Source organism: Rattus rattus, chromosome 1 (assembly GCF_011064425.1).
Source record: "Rattus rattus isolate New Zealand chromosome 1, Rrattus_CSIRO_v1, whole genome shotgun sequence".
NCBI classification, from domain to species: domain Eukaryota; kingdom Metazoa; phylum Chordata; class Mammalia; order Rodentia; family Muridae; genus Rattus; species Rattus rattus.
Window position 1 is genome coordinate 215,728,042 of NC_046154.1, and position 17,731 is coordinate 215,745,772.

Genomic DNA, 17,731 nt, shown 5'->3' on the forward strand with positions numbered 1-17,731 from the left:
TCCTCTGGCTTTCATCATCTCTGGTAAGAAGTCTGGTGTAATTCTTTTTTTCTCTTTTTTTTTTTGGAGTTGGGACCAAACCCAGGGCCTTGCGCCTAGGCAAGCGCTCTACCACTGAGCTAAATCCCAACCCTGGTGTAATTTTTATAGGTCTGCCTTTATATGTTACTTGACATTTTTGCCTTACTGATTTTAGTATTCTTTCTTTGTTTTGTGCATTTGGTGTTTTGACTATTATGTGACAGAAGGAATTTCTTTTCTGGTTCAATCTATTTGGAGTTTTGTGGACTTCTTGTATGTTTATGGGTATCTCTTTCTTTAGGTTAGAGAAGTTTTCTATAATTTTGTTGAAAATATTTCCTATCTTTTTAAGTTGGGAATCTTCAGTTTCTTCTATAGCTATTATCCTTAGGTTTGATCTTCTCATTGTGTCCTGAATTTCCTGGATATTTTGGGTTAGGATCTTTTTACATTTTACCTTTTCTTTGACTGTTGTGTCAATGTTTTCTATCTTCTATCTTTTGCATTGTGTTTGTGATGCTTACATCTATGACTCCTGATCTCTTCTCTAGGTTTTCCATCTCCAGGCTTATCTCCCTTTGTGATATCTTTATTGTTTCTATTTCCATTTTTAGATCCAGTATGGTTTTTTTTTTTTTCAATTTTTTCACCTGTTGGGTTGTATTTTCCTGTAGTTCTTTAAGGGAGTTAGTTATTTCCTTCTTAAAGTCTTCTATCCGTTATCATGAGATGCGATTTTTAAATCCAGTTGTTGCTTTTACAGTGTGTTTGGATATCCAGTATTTGCTTTGTTGGGAGTACTGGGGTCTGATGATGCCAAGTATTCTTTGTTTCTCTTGATTAGGTTCTTGCTGTTGCCTTTCGCCATCTGGTTGTCTCTGGTGTTAGTTTGTCTTGCTATCTCTGATAGTGGCTTGACCTGTTTCTCTAATCCTGTGTTTCAACACTCTTGGAGATTGGCTTTCTTCCAGCGGGATCTGGGTACAGAGAGATGTAGGAACGGGTCAGCTCTAGAAGCAGGCAGAGTCCTGACCCTGACTGCTCCTGGGTTCACTATTCCTGAGGGCTCCAGGTGCCCTCAGAGCAGAAGTGGTGGTCTTACCTCTGCTCTTAGGTGTTTCAGTACTCCTGGCAACTGGATTTCAGCTCTGGGTTTAGGTAGGGCCTGGAAGTATCCTGTACCTGACTGCTCCTAGGTTCCTATATCCAAAGGTTCTCTTTGTTTCTAATTGGTTGATTTCAGCAGTTAGTTTGATTATTTCCTGCCATCTTTCTCTTGGGTATGTTTGCCTCATTTTTTTCTAGAGCTTTCAGCTGTGCTGTTTACTTACAAGTATAGGATCTCTCCCATTTCTTTATGAAGTCACTTAATAGTATTCACTTAATAGTATGTATTTTCCTGTTAGCACTACATTTATTATATCCCATAAGTTTGGGTATGGTGTTCCTTCATTTACAATGAATTCTAGAAGGTGTAATTTCTTTATTCCTTCCCTTATCAAATTATCGTTGAGTAGAGTGTTGTTCAGTTTCTGTGAGTATGTGGGTTTTTTGTTTTTGAAGTCCAGCCTTAATCTGTGGTGTTTTGATGGAATACATGGGGTTATTTCAACCGTCTTGTATCTGTTGAGGCTTGTTTTGTTTCTGGTTATATGGTCAATTTTGGGAATGTTTTCAGAAGGTGGTGAGAAGAAGGTATATTTTCTTTCTGGGGGTTGGGGTGGGGTGGTGTTCTGTAGATATCTGTTAAATCCATTTGGTTCATACTTTTGTGAATTTCAGTATGTATCTGTTTAATTTCCTGTCCATTGGTAAGAGTGGGGTGTTGAAATCTACCCCTATTATTGAACTTTAGTAAAGTTTCTTTTATAAATATGGGTACACTTAGATTTTCAGAATTCAGACTTCATCCTGGTGAATTTTTTCTTTTGATGAGTGTGATGTGTGCTGCCCCTATCTCTTTTGATGACTTTTGGTCGAAAGTATATTTTATTAGATGTCTAAGCCAGCTCATTCAGTTAACTGGGTCTCAAGGCAGGGAATGAGGATTGAAAAGAAAATGACAATTAGACAACATTGTAACATGACTCCATTCAGTGCTGAGGCTGAAGCAGGTGTATTTTTTTCCAGCTGCTTTTATACCATTCTAAGAACATGCAAAGACTAAGGCCAGTTCTAGGTCAAGGAGCAAACAAGGCAATAAACAAAGTCCCATGTTCACTGTTCCTAGGGGATTATCAGGATGACCTCTGCTGAATTTATCTTGAGTTTGGATTAACCCAAATGTAAATATTCTTATCTGAGCCTACTTCCTGAATCCTAGCCCAAAGTCAAAGTCCTGCCAAATTCCTCCAAGGCAGCCCCAAAAGCTCTCCATATATCCCCGTATCTCCATATATATTCATGAATAAGACTGCACATGTCTTGGGTTCTGAGGTGAATGCCTTCCTTACCTGCTGTCAGATGTGCACTCTGGAAAGCAATGCATTTCCCTCTGAGGTTGGTGAGGCCCTGCACAATCTTATCCATTGTTATTGCCAGCCTCTTACATTAACAACTCTTCTGGGGATCCATATTTTGTTGCAAGCCATGTATTTTTGGCCTCCAACATATTGAAGTTGTTAAGGCAAGGTTTATCACAACGGGCAGGAGTAAAAACATTCCCAATGACAAGAAGAACTAGCACGATCAAGCTATATATGCCATTCTTGAAGCTTGACCAAGATGGAAACACTGACCTCAGGCCAGGAATAATTTTATCAGCAGTATCGTAGCATCAAAGCTCAGAGGAGCAACATTCTTTATATTCATAATCTTGGTATGTAAAGTTAAAACATCCAGAGAGCTGTTAGAATACCAAATACCCTGCAAGTGTCTTTGAATTATCCTTTGGTATTTAGCACGAAACTAATGATGACTTCTTATTCCTAAACTCTGAACCTCCTGTCCAATAGTTTGAATAGTATCAATAAGAATGTCAATTTGTTGTTCTAGATGTCTATCTAAATTCTCTTGAATACTTAGAGCCTTAGTAGCATTTTTTTGCTAAAAAGTAGCTGTCTTAACTTCTTGTGTCAAAGTAATTGCAGAAGCAGTGGGGATAGCTATTAATGTAATAAAAGTTGCTGTACCAGCAATAATCAAGCCCTCTACCCTCTTGCTTCTGCTTAAATCCTGACTCATTTCTTCCAGTATTTGTAGCTTTTTTTTTTTTTTTTTTTTTTTTTTTTTTAAGAATACCAAGGTCCTGTAATACTCACTGGCAATAAAACAAAAGCTGGTTGATGGCCCACCATAACAAACATGCCATGTTTCAACACACTAACACAATTAGAAAGTGTACAGTCAATATAGCTTACATTAAATACTGTGGAAGAAACAAAAGTAATCTTCACATGGCCAATTAATAAAAGATTAGGAGGCTTAACACATGCAGTAACACTTGTTTGAAATCCAGATCTTATTCCAATTTTATCCACTGCAAATGTAACTTAATGCAAGGTAGTTGTCCATTTTCAAATATGTCTCTGAAAATGTCAAGTATCAGCCTTCCAAATGGAGACTCTCATTTCCTTTCTACCAATATTAGATTGATTTCTAGACCAGTCTATGACCAAGTCAGAATAACTGATCACAGAGAAGCGTCATTATAACGTCTCTATATGATTAATTTTCCAAAGGCAGTCTCCATGTTTTCTGTTTCACAAGTTCTAAAGACTTGAGGCAAGGCAGCTTGTCACATCTGGGATATAGGCAAGCAAAGCTGGGTCAGGAACATGTGCCCAATACAGCTTCTCTGTCACCACTGTGTGAGCGGTCAGCAAGCTTACAGTTGGCATCATTCTTTGTCCCAGCATCAGCATGTCTCACCAGTCACTCTGGAAGCTACCATGCTCTTTTAACATCCTGCAGAAAAAAACACAAACATGCCCTCTTCCCCGTATTAACACCTGATTGACATCATGCCATATGCCAGTGAGTAGGTCCGTCCATTTCATCTAGGTATGAGTGTGTCTAGTTGTAGAGTGCATAGACACTCAACAGAGAATTCCTTGGCTTCCAGATTTTTAAAATTTTAAAATAAAATTGGGATTTAAATAAATTTGTGGCATGCGGGGATATAATTCCCCTTTTATTTTATAAATATATTGTTTTAAAGTTCCATAGTACCTTGTCCTTGAGGAGTATAATGAATTATGATAATATGGGTAATATTAAATTGTCGACAGAAAGGCTCAAATGCTTGACTGCAATAGCCAAATCACACTGAATGCAAACCTTTTACAGTCCTGAGAATGCAATGAAATAGCATAAAAACAGTCTTTTAAATCTATGATAATTTTATATGTATATTTTGGAATGGCAGTTGGGGTAGGTAACCCAGACTGCAATGCCCCCATACGTTCCATAGTTTTATTAACCTTTCATAAATTTTGCAATAACCTCCACTTGCCTGACTTTTTTCTTAATTACAAATATGGGTGAGTTCCAAGGAGAATTAAAATCTTGAGCTTGTGATTGAATTGTAAACTGCAGCTAATGAAACATTGGCAGTTTAACTATAATTTTTAAGTTTCTTTTGCAGTATTAGAACATAACCATAGTTTTGGTAAACAAAACCCAGTTTTTAACAGTGCAAACAACCCATTCTGTTTAAAGTCAATACCAAGATCATTACTTTCACGTGACAAAGTTTGGTGCCAGTTCAGTTCTTGTATATGGAAGAAACATTTTTTTTAAATCCCATCTTTTATAAGTCTGGTTTCTAGGATAATTACATAAAATATTATTCCAATTTAGAGATATCTTTAGACACCGGTTTCCCTGGGTTGGCTCATGCTACGTGTTGTTTAGAATGATTGAGTTACCAGTTTAAGCCAAGTTTCTGTTGCCTATGTTACACATTTTTAGTCATACCCAGTAACTTATAAGCCAATAATCTACAGACACGCAGAGCATATTTATACATTTAAAACCATATAGAAACAAAAAATGAGTGGTTACACACATCTTATATATTTAGACTAGACAAAACTTTCTTACTTTTTCTAGCTGTAATTTCAAGCGAAAAGCACCTTGTCACTTGTCGAATCCAATAAACACAGTCACAGAAAGTTTTCCAGGAAAAACAGCCATCAGTTTCCCGTCCAGAGAAGCTGAGAAGCTGCCGGCCCCTTTATGAGGGGTGTGTGCAGACAGTCAGCTCCTGGCAGGGCTTCTCCAGCTGTGATAGGTGCAGGGCTCCTCCAGCTGTGATAGGTGCAGGGCTCCTCCAGCTGTGATAGGTGCAGGGCTCCTCCAGCTGTGATAGGTGCAGGGCTCCTCCAGCTGTGATAGGTGCAGCGCTCCTCCAGCTGATATAGGTGCAGGGCTCCTCCAGCTGTGATAGGTGCAGGGCTCCTCCAGCTGTGATAGGTGCAGGGCTCCTCCAGCTGTGATAGGTGCAGGGCTCCTCCAGCTGTGATAGGTGCAGGGCTCCTCCAGCTGTGATAGGTGCAGGGCTCCTCCAGCTGTGATAGGTGCAGGGCTCCTCCAGCTGTGATAGGTGCAGGGCTCCTCCAGCTGTGATAGGTGATAGGTGCAGGGCTCCTCCAGCTGTGATAGGTGCAGGGCTCCTCCAGCTGTGATAGGTGCAGGGCTCCTCCAGCTGTGATAGGTGCAGGGCTCCAAAGGCAGTTTATCAGTTTTTGTTATGTCAGTTGACAACCCCCCCTCCCTTAAATGAGGTATGACTAAAGGGCAAACAACCAGCAGATAAAGTTTTAACCATTTTTTTTTTTCTTTTGAACAAGAAACACAGAGCAACACTCAAGCAACAAAATGAAAACACATGCATGAACTGACAGACAGGGACAGATTGGTGTGCCAAAGACAGACAATAAACAGAGAGGGAAGAGAACTAGATGTGTCAAAGGGACCCAGATATCCTACCACGAGACCCAGGACCAGAACTAAGCATTCTTCCAGTACGAGACAGAGAGGAAGCAGGATGTCTCCCAACCTGTCCATAGGAGAGCTCTGGAACAGCTTACATTAATTTTTCTTCTATGTTGTCAAAGCATTATGGGTGAACATATCTTCACTCCTCTACATTTTTAGCAAAACTAAACATACACAGAAAGCATTCTCCCATTACTTTGTCCCTTTTTACTCTTTTTTTCCACTGGTGGCTAGCCCAAATCTTCTTTATTTTCCTTTGTGAGTGCTCCTTTTCCCCCTTACTTGAGCTCCAACGTTGAGGTGCCACCTGACCAAGCCAGCTCAGTCAGTCAACTGGGTCTCAAGGCAGGGAATGAGGATTGAAAGGACAAAGACAATTAGACAACATTATAACATGGCTCCAGCCAGTGCTGAGGCTGAAGCAGGTGTATTTTTTTCCAGCTGCTTTTATACCATTCTAAGTACATGCAAAGACTAAGGTCAGTTCTAGGTCAAGGAGCAAACAAGGCAATAAACAAAGTCCCATGATCACTGTTTCTAGGGGATTATCAGGATGACCAAGATAAAAGGAATGTCACTCATTCCTCTGCTGAATTTATCTTTAGTTTTGGATTAACCCAAATGTAAATATTCTTTTTTTTTTCAAATGTAAATATTCTTATCTGAGCCTACTTCCTGAGTCCTAGCCCAAAGTCTAATTTCTGCCAGTTTTCTACAGGGTGGCCCCAAAAGGTCTCCATAGTTAGATATCACAATGATGACCCCACCTTGTTTCTTGGGACCATTTGCTTGGAGAAATTTTTTTCTGCCCTTTACTCTGAGGTTGTGTCTACCTTTGTTGCTGAGGTGTGTTTCTTTCAGGCAGCAAGCTCCTATTTCCTTTTCAAGTCTGTTAGCCTGTTTCTGTTTATTGGGGAATTAAGTCCACTGATGTTGTGAGACATTAAAGACCAATGATTATTAGTTCCTGTTATTTTTGTTGTTGGAGGTGGTATTATGTGTATGTGATTCTATTTTTGGGGGGTTTGTTGTGAGATAATTAATTTCTTGTGTTTTCTTGGGTATAGTATTTCCTCGTGTTGGAGATTTGCTTGTAAATCTGGATTAGTAGAAGGATACTGTTTAAATTTGGTTTTGTCATGGAATATCTTGGTTTCTCAATCTATGATTGTAATGGTTTGTATATGCATAGCTCAGGGAGTGGCACTATTAAGATGTTTGTCCTTGTTGTAGTTGTGTGTCACTTTGGCGTGGGCTTAAGACCCTCACCTGGAAGTGAGCATTTTCCTAGCAGCCTCTAAATGAAGATGTAGAACTCTCAGCTCCTCCCACACCATGCATGCTTGGACGCTTATGTGCTCCCACCTTGATGATGATGGACTGAACCTCTGAACCCGTAAGCTAGCATCAATTAAATTTTGTCCTTTATATGTCTTGGATTGGTTATGGTATCTATTTGTTCACAGCAGTGAAATCCTAAGACAATAATGATTGAGGGTTTTGCTGGGTATAATATCCTGGGTTGCCATTTGGGTTTTATTAGGATCTGGATGACATCTGTCCAGGATCTTCTGGTTTTTAGAGTCTGGTGTAGTTCTGATAGGTTTGTAATTCTGGTGTAGTTCTGATAGGTTTGCTTTTATAGGTTACTGGCTGTTTTCCCTTACCACTTTTGAAAGCCCTCCGGAGAGGACCTTTCCCTCAGGAGGAGATCCAAGCACCAATGACTGGCGAGTCCACTCGGATGCAATCAACAAGAGGGTTTATTGAAAACACAGGTACCTGGCACACAGTCTCTTGGGGGACTTGCACGCCCAGCAGCTCAACATGGGGCTTTATAGGGTTTGGGGAAGCAGAAGTGGGCGTGCAGAAGCAGATGCATAGTTCACGGGATTGGTGGATTCAAGCGAGGCACATAGACATGTTCACATATGATTGGCTATTTCACAGGATGAGGTAATAAGGTATAGCTACACACATTGGCAGGTTTGGGGCGTCCTGAATGTCGGGGGCTGGGGGCTTATCTCTTCCTGCCAGGTGGCCTGTGAGTCAGATCTGGTACTCCTGGTCTGTTCTGCATTCCTTTCCTTTTATGGTCTGTTAGTTCTAGCGGCAGGGCGGGGCTGCCTGGACTTGCTTTTCACAGTGTTTAGTCCTGAGTTTGTGAATTTTAAATCTGTATAATTTTCCTTTCACTTTTACTATCCTTTCTTTGTTCTGTGCATTTAATGTTTAGGTTAGGAGAGTTTTCTTCTATGATTTTGTTGAAGATGTTTTCTGACCCTTTGAACTGGGAATCTTCATCTTCTATTCCTATTATTTTTAGGTTTGGTCTTTTCATTGTGTCTCAAATTTCCTGAATGTCTTGGATTAGCAATTTTTTGCCCTTTTTATTTACTTTGACAGATGTGTTGATATCTTTTCTGGTATCTTCTACGCCTGAGATTCTCTCTTCCGTCTCTTATATTCTGTTGGTGATGCATCTGAAGTTCCTGATCTCTTTCCTAGGTTTTCCATCTTCAGGGTTGCCTCCATTTGTGATTTCTTTATTTTTTTCTCTTTGCATTTCCGGGTCTTATATTATTTTGTTCAATTCTTTCATCTGTTTGTTTGTATTTTCCTATATTTCTTTAACGGATTCATTTGTTTCTTCTTTAAGGGCTTCTACTTGTTTGCCCGTGTTTTCCTGTATTTCTTAAATGTAGTTATTTACATCCTCCTTAAAGGCCTCTATCATCTTCATGAAATGGCATTTTAGGTCAGGATCTTGCTCTTCAGGTATATTAGGGTATCCAGGGGTTTTTGTGGTAAGAGAACTGGGTTGTGATGGTTCCATATTTTACTGACTTCTTTTGCTTATGTTCTTATATTTGCCTTTTGCCATCTGTTTATCTCTGGTTTTTAACTGGCCTGGGTGTCATGGAGTGTAGCAGGCCTCCTTGGAGGTAGGTAGAGCTATGTGACCTGGGTTATAGCTGGCCTTCTAGTAAGCACACAGTGGTATCTTAGAGCAAGCCTCCTGTGTCCCTGGTTAGAGTAGGCCTTCTGTTTTCTTGTGTCCTTGTGTCTCTAGTTAGGACAGACCTGGGAGACAGGCTGGCTTTGTGGTCTGGGAGCACGCATAACAGTTTGTGTTCCTGGTTATGACGGACCTCCTGGGAAAGAGGTGGGCTATGCTCCTGCTTATTATAGACCTCCTGGGAGACAGGTATGTTGTGTTCTGGATTATGGAGAAAGATAGCTTTGGGATCATGGAGCAGACCAGTCTTTTTGTTCTACCATGGGTTTAGGTGGTACTCTGAAGTTGTAATAAAAAGTAGAAGTGTAAATAAGCACAGCTTTGCCAGTTAGATGATCATTGTGTGTAGAGCCTTCCTTTAAGAAACTGTGGTGGTTTGAATTGGTATGCCCTGCATAGAATTATGTGTTTTAATGCTTGGCCCATAGCGATACTACTAGGAGGTATGGCTTTATTGGGGTAGATATGGCCTTGTCGGAGGATATTTGTTACTATGAAGGTGGGCTTTGAGGTCCTTTATGCTTAAGCCTTTGCAACCCATAGTTTTCATCAATTACATAGATCTCATACTAGAGACAAAAGGTATAGTTATGATGAATGTGGTAAAACCTTTGCATGTCCCAGTTGTCTTCAGATACATGAAAGAATTAATTTGGAGAAATCCTTTGAATGTAATCAATGCCCAATGTTATAGTATCTCCCTCTGTTGCCTCAGGATTTAGATATAGACCTCTCAACTCTTGTCTCCAGCACCATGTCTGCCTGTATGGCACCATGTTTCTCTCTATTTCTATAATGGACTAAACTTAAGAGTTACTGTGGTCATGGAATCTCTTTATAACAATAGAAATCCTAACAAAGACAGAAGCAAAACAAGAAGCTGGACATTGATGGCAAATACCTTTAATCCTAGCACTCAGGTGTTAGAGGAGGCAGGTCTCTAAGAGTTCGATGCTAGCCTAATCTACAGAGTGAGTTTCAGGGCAGCCAGGAAGGTTTCTCTTTCTATGAAGAGAAACCTGGTCTCACATCACACTCCCTCAACCAAAAGAGAATGAATCGAGAGACTAGGAAACAGTGCTGTAACAGATGTTATAACTATTCATTTACATGTGAGACCTGTGTATATAGAACTGTGTATCCTCATGTATTATCTAATTATTGTAAAAGGCATACACATTGATAAGAAGATTAATGTATATCTAAGATCTTTTATAAGCAAATCATGCATGTTAAAGCTAGTGTTCCTCATATACTTATATTGACTTTCCCTAGTTTAATGAGAGGAACAGTTCATGAAAAGAAAAAGAAGGCTGTTGTAGTTGACAAGCCTCAATTCTTATACCTATTTGTATCTATGAGACACAAATGGTTAGACTATGTAAATGCAATGTGAAAATCTTTTATTTGTTATCCTTCATTTAATAGGTATATCATCTGTCACTCTGGATACAAGCCATGTGAGGATAAGGGATATAAAAAGAAGCAATGTACCCTTGTCTCTCCCAGAACAATTAGAAAATACATAGTAATCCCCACTATGAGAAAACATGATGACTGTCATACAAGTTTGCAATTAACTGATTTTCCAACTTCCATGGCAATGCATCAACAAACTCACACTGGAGAGAAACCTCATGAGTACAAGGAATGCAGAAATTCATCTGTCTATACTGGTTCACTTTGTACCTGTCATGTGACTCATAGTATAGGAAAATATTGTGCACATAATCAGTGTGGTAAAACTCTGAGTCCTTCCAGTTCTCCTCAAGGATGTGAAAAAATTCTGGTGGGAAAAGGAAATGATAAATTTGAACTATGTGCTAAAGGCTTTAACCCTCATAGGTATCTTCGAACACACAAAAGAAGCAATAGTGAAGAAAATCTCTATGAATGTAGTCAACATGATAAAGCCTTTAGATCTAATTCATCTTTACAATTACAGCAAAGAAGTCATTTGGAGATAGAACTTTATGAAGATAATCAAAGTGATAAAGCCTTTGCAACTCATAGTCTTCATCAGGTGCCTACATCTCATACTAAAGAAAAAAGGTATGGGTACGATCCATGCGGTAAAACCTTTGCATGTCCCTGTTGTCTTCAAGTACATGAAAGAATTAATTTGGAGAAACCCTTTGAATGTAATCAGTGTAGTAAATCCTTTGCATATAAAAGTCATCTTCACAGGCATGAAAAGATTCATACTGGAGAGAAACCCTATGGATGTAATCAGTGTGGTAAAGCCTTTGCATGTAACAGTTATCTTCAAATGCATGAAAGAAGTCATACTGGAGAGAAACCTTATGAATGTCATCAATGCGGTAAAGCCTTTTCACGTAATAGTCATCTTCACCGACATGAAAGAAGTCATACTGGAGAGAAACCCTATGGATGTAATCAATGTGGTAAAGCCTTTGGGTGCAACAGTAATCTTCAAAGGCATGAAAGAAGTCACACTGGAGAGAAACACTATGGACATAAACCATGTGGTAAAACCTTTGCACAGAAGAAGAATCTTCACACTTATGGAAGAAGTCTTACTGGACAAAAGCCCTGTGAATATAATCAAAGTGGTAAAGCCTTTGCACAGAATAGTCATCTTTTCTGTCATCAAATAAACCGTACTCGAGAAAAATCCTATGGATGTAGTCAGTGTGGTAAAGCCTTTGGACGTAACAGTAATCTTCAAAGGCATGAAAGAAGTCACACTGGAGAGAAACCTTATGAATGTAATCAATGTGGTAAGGCCTTTTCACAGAACAGTCATCTTCATAGGCATGAAAGAAGTCACACCGGGGAGAAGCCCTATGGATGTAATCAATGTGGTAAAGCCTTTGCATGTAAAAGTGACCTTCACAGGCACGAAAGAAGACATACTGGAGAGAAACACTATAGTTGTAAACAGTGTGGTAAAGTCTTTTTACAGAACAGTCATCTTCATAGGCATGAAAGAAGTCACACTGGACAAAAGGCTTATGAATGTAATCAGTGTGGTAAAGCCTTTACATGTTGAGCAACTTTTAAAAGTATGACAGAATTCATACTGGCAAAAAGCCATGAACCTAATGAGTGAGGTAAAACCTTCCTTGCATTCCACATACATTTTTCCCATTGAGCTATTTTACTGGGGCTTGAGTAAGATTAGAAACAGTCCATCATTAAAATACTGTCTCCTTTACAAATTGTAAACATATTGTCATCCAAGGATCTAGGAACAAACAATTTGAATAATAAAACTTATTCCAAGTGAAACTGATACTTATGTTGTCATCTATTATTTTTTGGATTATTGTGTGTCTCCCCTTCCTTAGAGGTCATCAGCCACTGGCCCATGATGGTGTGGTGTGCAAGGATTGGAATGCCTTGGATAGGCCAGGTGACTTTTGGGGTCAGTTGCATTGAGACAGTTCCACTTTATTCTAGGTGAGCAATACCTATAGATCTTGGTGAGTGAATAGGGATTTCCAGGGTGGGTATACATTGCTGTCTAGGGCTGACGTGCTGGGAATGCTTAATTTGGATGAAGAGAAATTCCAAGAACTTTATTGGGATCAAGGAAGTTGAACAATGTATAATGTTGCCATAGTCTACGTGAGTGTTCTCAGAGGTGGGAGGGTTGTGTGCCAGAGCTTGTAGGCTAAGGGCAGGGAGAAAGTTCAATTTCCTGCCAATCTCAGGATAAGATTTTCAGGATTTTGGGCATGTCTCAATCTCACTCTTGTTTCAGGTCAAGTTCCCTGGCCACACATGCCCACAGATCATGTTATTTTATTCTGAGGACTAAATATTTGTTCTTAACATTTTCTCAGAAACAAAAATAATGCCAGAGAATTGTTTCAGAGAGTAAAGGTAGTTGTTTCGAAGCTTGATGACCTCATTCAAAGTTTTCTCCTATTACTAAGCTTAGATTATATGCACCCTCATATACTAGAATTTGCATAAATATTTTTCAAATGGAAACAAAAGCAAGTGAGTTCACTCAGCAGATTTAGATACTTGCTGCCAAACTTGGTGAGCTAAATTTTTTCTTAGCATGTACATAGAGGAGCTATATAATAAATACCTGTGAACTGTCCTCTGATTGGCACATGAGCATCATAGCATGTTTATACAGTTAAAACTTTTTAAAGAGGTAAAATTTCCAAAGCAATTAATCAAAATATTGTGAACATAGGAAACAATTTATCAGTTCAGATTAATACATTGAAAAATTCCAATAGTACTGTTTATCAAAATATGATGGTTCTTATTTAAATTTTACATTGTCCTTTTACTGTTTGATTCAATGATAGGTCTTCACATACACACACACACGCACACGCACACGCACACGCACACGCACATGCACACACATTCTTACCTGGTCATAGTATTGTGTCTTAGGGTTTTCCTGCTGTGAACAGATACCATGACCAAGGCAACTCTTATGAGGACAACATTTCTTTGGGGCTGGCTTACAAGTTCAGAGGTTCAGTCCATTATCATCAAGGCGGAAGCATGGCAACATCCAGGCAGGCATAGTGTAGGAGGAGGCAAGAATTCTACATCTTGTTCCAAAGGCAAACAGAAAAAAGACTGACTTCCACATGGTTAGGAGGAGAATCTTAAGCCCCATGCCCACAGTGAAATACTTCCTCTAAGAAGGTCATACCTCCAAATAGTGTCACTCCCTGGGCCAAGGATATAAAAACTACCACATATTGCATGCTTGTAATTCCATCACCTATGAGACAGAGGCAGGTGGATCTCTCTGATTTTGAGGCCAGTCTAGCCCACATAGTTAGTTTTAGGATGTCCACAACTATGTAGACAGATCCTGTCTCAAAAAATCCAAAAATAGGGTTTGGAAAGACTGTCGCTTTTCCAAAGGAATGTGCTACAATTCCCAGTACACACATGGGAATTCACAACTGTCTATGAGTCCAGATTTGGAGTATCTAATACCCCATACAGATAAATCCAAGCAAAAAAGCTATGCATATAAAATAAAAATCATTTTTATAAAACATATATTACATTATAGAATTTTTCCTAATATAATCTAGCACTCACCTGAGCTGGCATAGAGGTATCTATAAATCCTGATCCATGATATTTGATGAACTTTTCTGTCTTCCTTGGGAACCTGTTTTTTTTTTTTTTTTTTGGACTTTTTAGTTTACATTTCAAATGTTATCTCCTTTCCCAGTTTCCCCTCCAGAAATCCCCTATCCTATCACTCCTCCCCCTGCTTCTATGAGGGTGCTCTCCTACCAACTCACCCACTCCCTCCCACCTCTCCGCCCTGGCATTCCCCTCCACTGGGGCATCCAGCCTTCACAGGACCAAGGACCTCTCCTCCCATTCTCTGTTACTTATGCAGCTGGAGCCAACAGTCGCAACCAATACTCTTTGGTTGGTGATTTAGTCCCTTTGAGCTCTGGTGGGTCTGGTTGGTTGATATTGTTCTTCCTATGGGATTGCAAACCCCTTCAGCTCCTTTAGTTCTTTCTCTTAACTTCTCCATTGGGGACCCTGTTCTCAGTTCAGTGGTTGGCAGCGAGGATCTGCCTCTGTATTTGTCAGGCTCTGGCAGAGCCTCTCAGGAGACAGCTATATCAGGCTTCTGTCAGCATGTACTTCTTGGCATCCCCAATAGTGTCTGGGTTTGGTGATTGTGTACGATATGGACCCCAGGTGGGGCAGTCTCTGTTGTTTCCATATCTCTTACTGTATTTTGTTTGTTACCCAGTCTAAGGACTGAAGCATCCACACTTTGATTTTCCTTCTTATTGAGCTTGATGTCATCTGTGAATTGTATCTGGGGTATTCCGAACTTTGGGGTTAATATCCACTTATCAATGAGTACATATATGTGTTCTTTTGTGATTGGGTTACCTCACTCAAGATGGTATTTTCTAGTTCCATCCATTTGCCTAAGAATTTCATGTAGTCATTGTTTTTAATAGCCAAGTAATCCATTGTGTAAATGTACCACCTTTTTTTAAAATCCATTCCTCTGTTGAAGGGCATCTGGGTTCTTTCTAGCTTCTGGCTATTATAAATAAGTGGAGCATGTGTCTTTGTTGTATGTTGGAGCATCTTTTGGGTATATACCCAGGAGTGGTATAGCCGTATCCTCAGGTAGTACTATGTCCAATTTTCTGAGGAACCTCCAGACTGATTTCCACAGTGGTTGTAACAGCTTGTAATCCCACTAACAGTGGAGGAGTGTTCCTCTTTCTCCACATCCTCGCCAGCATCTGCTGTCAGCTGAGTTTTTGATCTTAGCCATTTTGACTGATGTGAGGTGGAATCTCAGGGTTGTTTTGATTTTCCTTTCCTTGATGATTAAGGATGTTGAACATTTCTTTATGTGCTTCATGGCCATCTGATATTCCTCAGTTGAGAATTCTTTTTTAGCCTCTACCCCATTTTTAATAAAGTTATTTGATTCTCTGGAGTCTAACTTTGTGAGTTCTTTGTATATATTGGATATTAGCCCTCTATCAGATGTAGAATTGGTAAAGATCTTTTCCCAATCTTTTGGGAATCTGGTATTCTTATGTTGATATATATATATATATATATATATATATATATATATCAACCTCTGTGTGTGTGTGTACTTATGTGTGTTGTTCTGTATTTTAAAAAGGGCTTTCCTATGTATTTTTGTTACTTTTTAATTAAAATTAAACACATTTAATTAATGTATATTGTTGGAGCACTGTAGTGGAATGGTGGCATGAGGAGAGTTCTGAGTGCTTGTGTGAATACTCAAAGAAAACAATACTCTTTTGACCTAGATTTCTTCAAAAGAAAGTATTGTTCTTAGATTGACTTGTAAATGTATGAGCTTTTCTCCTTCTGTCCTAGCTCTCAAATGACAAAATGGAGATCTATTAGTTTTTTATTATAAGCTTCTGGCACTAAATCTGCACAGATTCTCCATTAGCTAATCTAAATTTACCCAACCAGTCCTGACACTGACCTACTACCCAGCCTTGTGGCCTGTTGCCTACCTTCTTAGTAGTGCTGTGTCTGCTCCTGCTCTATCCCATGTCCTTATAGCTTGTCTCTCATCACCAGTCCTGTCCCTGCTCTCCCCTTCACTGGAATCAGAAGTCCCACCTTTGACTCTCTTGCTCAGCTATTTGGGTGTTCAGCTCTTAGCAAATCAGAAGTGATGGGAGAACAATTTTTACTCAACATTGAGACAGGAGATGCTTCATAGAATTGGCAATGGCAGCGTCCTGACTTCAAGACTTCAACCAAATCTCCTGGTACAGAAATCAGCATTTGCGTTGTTCATCTTCAATGTATATGTGGGCTTTCTGTCGTTTTTGTTGTTATTGAAGACCAGCCTTAGTCCGTGGTGATCTGATAGGACTCATGGGATTATTTCTATCTTCCTATATCTGTTGAGGCCTGTTTTATGACCAATTATATGGTCAATTTTGGAGAAGATACTATGAGGTGCTGAGAAGAAGGCATATCCTTTTGTTTTAGGACTCCCTGTTGGAAGAATTAGAGAAAGGATTGAAAGAGTTGAAGGGGCTTGCAATTCCATAAGAACAACAATGCCAACCAACCAGAGCTCCTAGGGACTAAACCACCACCAAAGACTATACATGGACTGACCCATGGCTCCAACTGCATATTGTAGCAGAGGGTGGCTTTGTTGGGCACCAATGGAAGGAGAAGCCCTTGGTCCTCCAAAGACCGGACCCCCAGTGTAGAGGAATGTCGGGGGGAAGGAATGGGGAGTCAATGGGGAGGGGAACACCCTTATAGAAAAAGGGGAGGAGGGATGAGATAGGGGCCTTATGTCTGGGAAACCGGGAAAGGGAATAACATTTGAAATGTAAATAAAAAAATCCAATATAAAAAAATCAGCATTTGAATATACAGTACATAGCAACATCCTCTGACAAAGTGTGTTTTGGTTTCCTCCAGTACACCAGTTAGAGCAGAGCTTAGTCCCTATTACTCATTATTGGTTGCTGTTATTCAATTAAAGTTTTAAACTATCCTTTATATACTTCTGTGGAAAAATGTTTTTGTTCCACATGACTTGTTTTTCTGATTTTATGACTTGTTTTGTGATCTAACTTGAGCACATAAGAACTTTATTCAATTGCCGTTTCTTAAACATCAAAATTTAAAGTCTGAGTCTTTAATAAAGTTGGCTATTGCATGAGACTGATCTTCCTAACTTAAAAGCTTCATTCTCCCACCATCTCTAGAAGATGGTGGAACAAGGACCGGAAGTTCCTGTTCAATCTAATCTTGAATTCTCTCCATTTTGATGAGAACTTAGTACCTGTGAAAAAGCTAACTTCATTTTCCAATTCCTTCGTGGCCTCATGAACTGAGATTGGTATTTCCTGTGCAAATTCAGCAAAATCAAAATAATTAACATTTAATTATGCACTAACCGATCTATTTAAAATAGCCTTGGGTAATTCCTGCATCTTGAGAGTCAAAAATAACTATAGGTATTTGAATTCATACCAAAATAGGCCTGTGTTGTGTGGATTTATCATTGAGTCTAAAATTACTTATTTTCCTACTAAATTCCTACTAAATTGTGTCCTATAGGAGTTATAGCACAAGAAAATAAAGTTTTGGAATGTATTTATTTACACCATAATGGTCAGAAAATACAAACTGGACAATGAGAGCTTTACAAACTTGTTTACCTTAACCCACAGATATTCCTAAAACTAATTTAATAGTACTGGATTGAGGTTTGCTTTTATACTATAC

The 17,731-nt window shown here is 39.3% G+C and overlaps 1 protein-coding gene across 3 annotated transcripts in view; it reads left to right on the forward strand.

The window, feature by feature from the left end:
• LOC116911041 (zinc finger protein 431-like) overlaps window positions 1–17,731 on the forward strand; it is a 54,567-nt gene that overhangs the window by 16,051 nt on the left and 20,785 nt on the right. The window contains exon 4 of one of the 3 annotated variants that reach the window (XM_032914799.1): window positions 10,409–11,032. The exons of 1 other annotated variant lie outside the window; for it this stretch is intronic. In XM_032914799.1, the coding sequence (XP_032770690.1) occupies window positions 10,409–11,032 (624 nt within the window). Of the gene's footprint in view, window positions 1–10,408; window positions 12,237–17,731 lie in introns of those variants that run through there. One more of the 3 variants, XM_032914791.1, reaches the window with a different exon arrangement.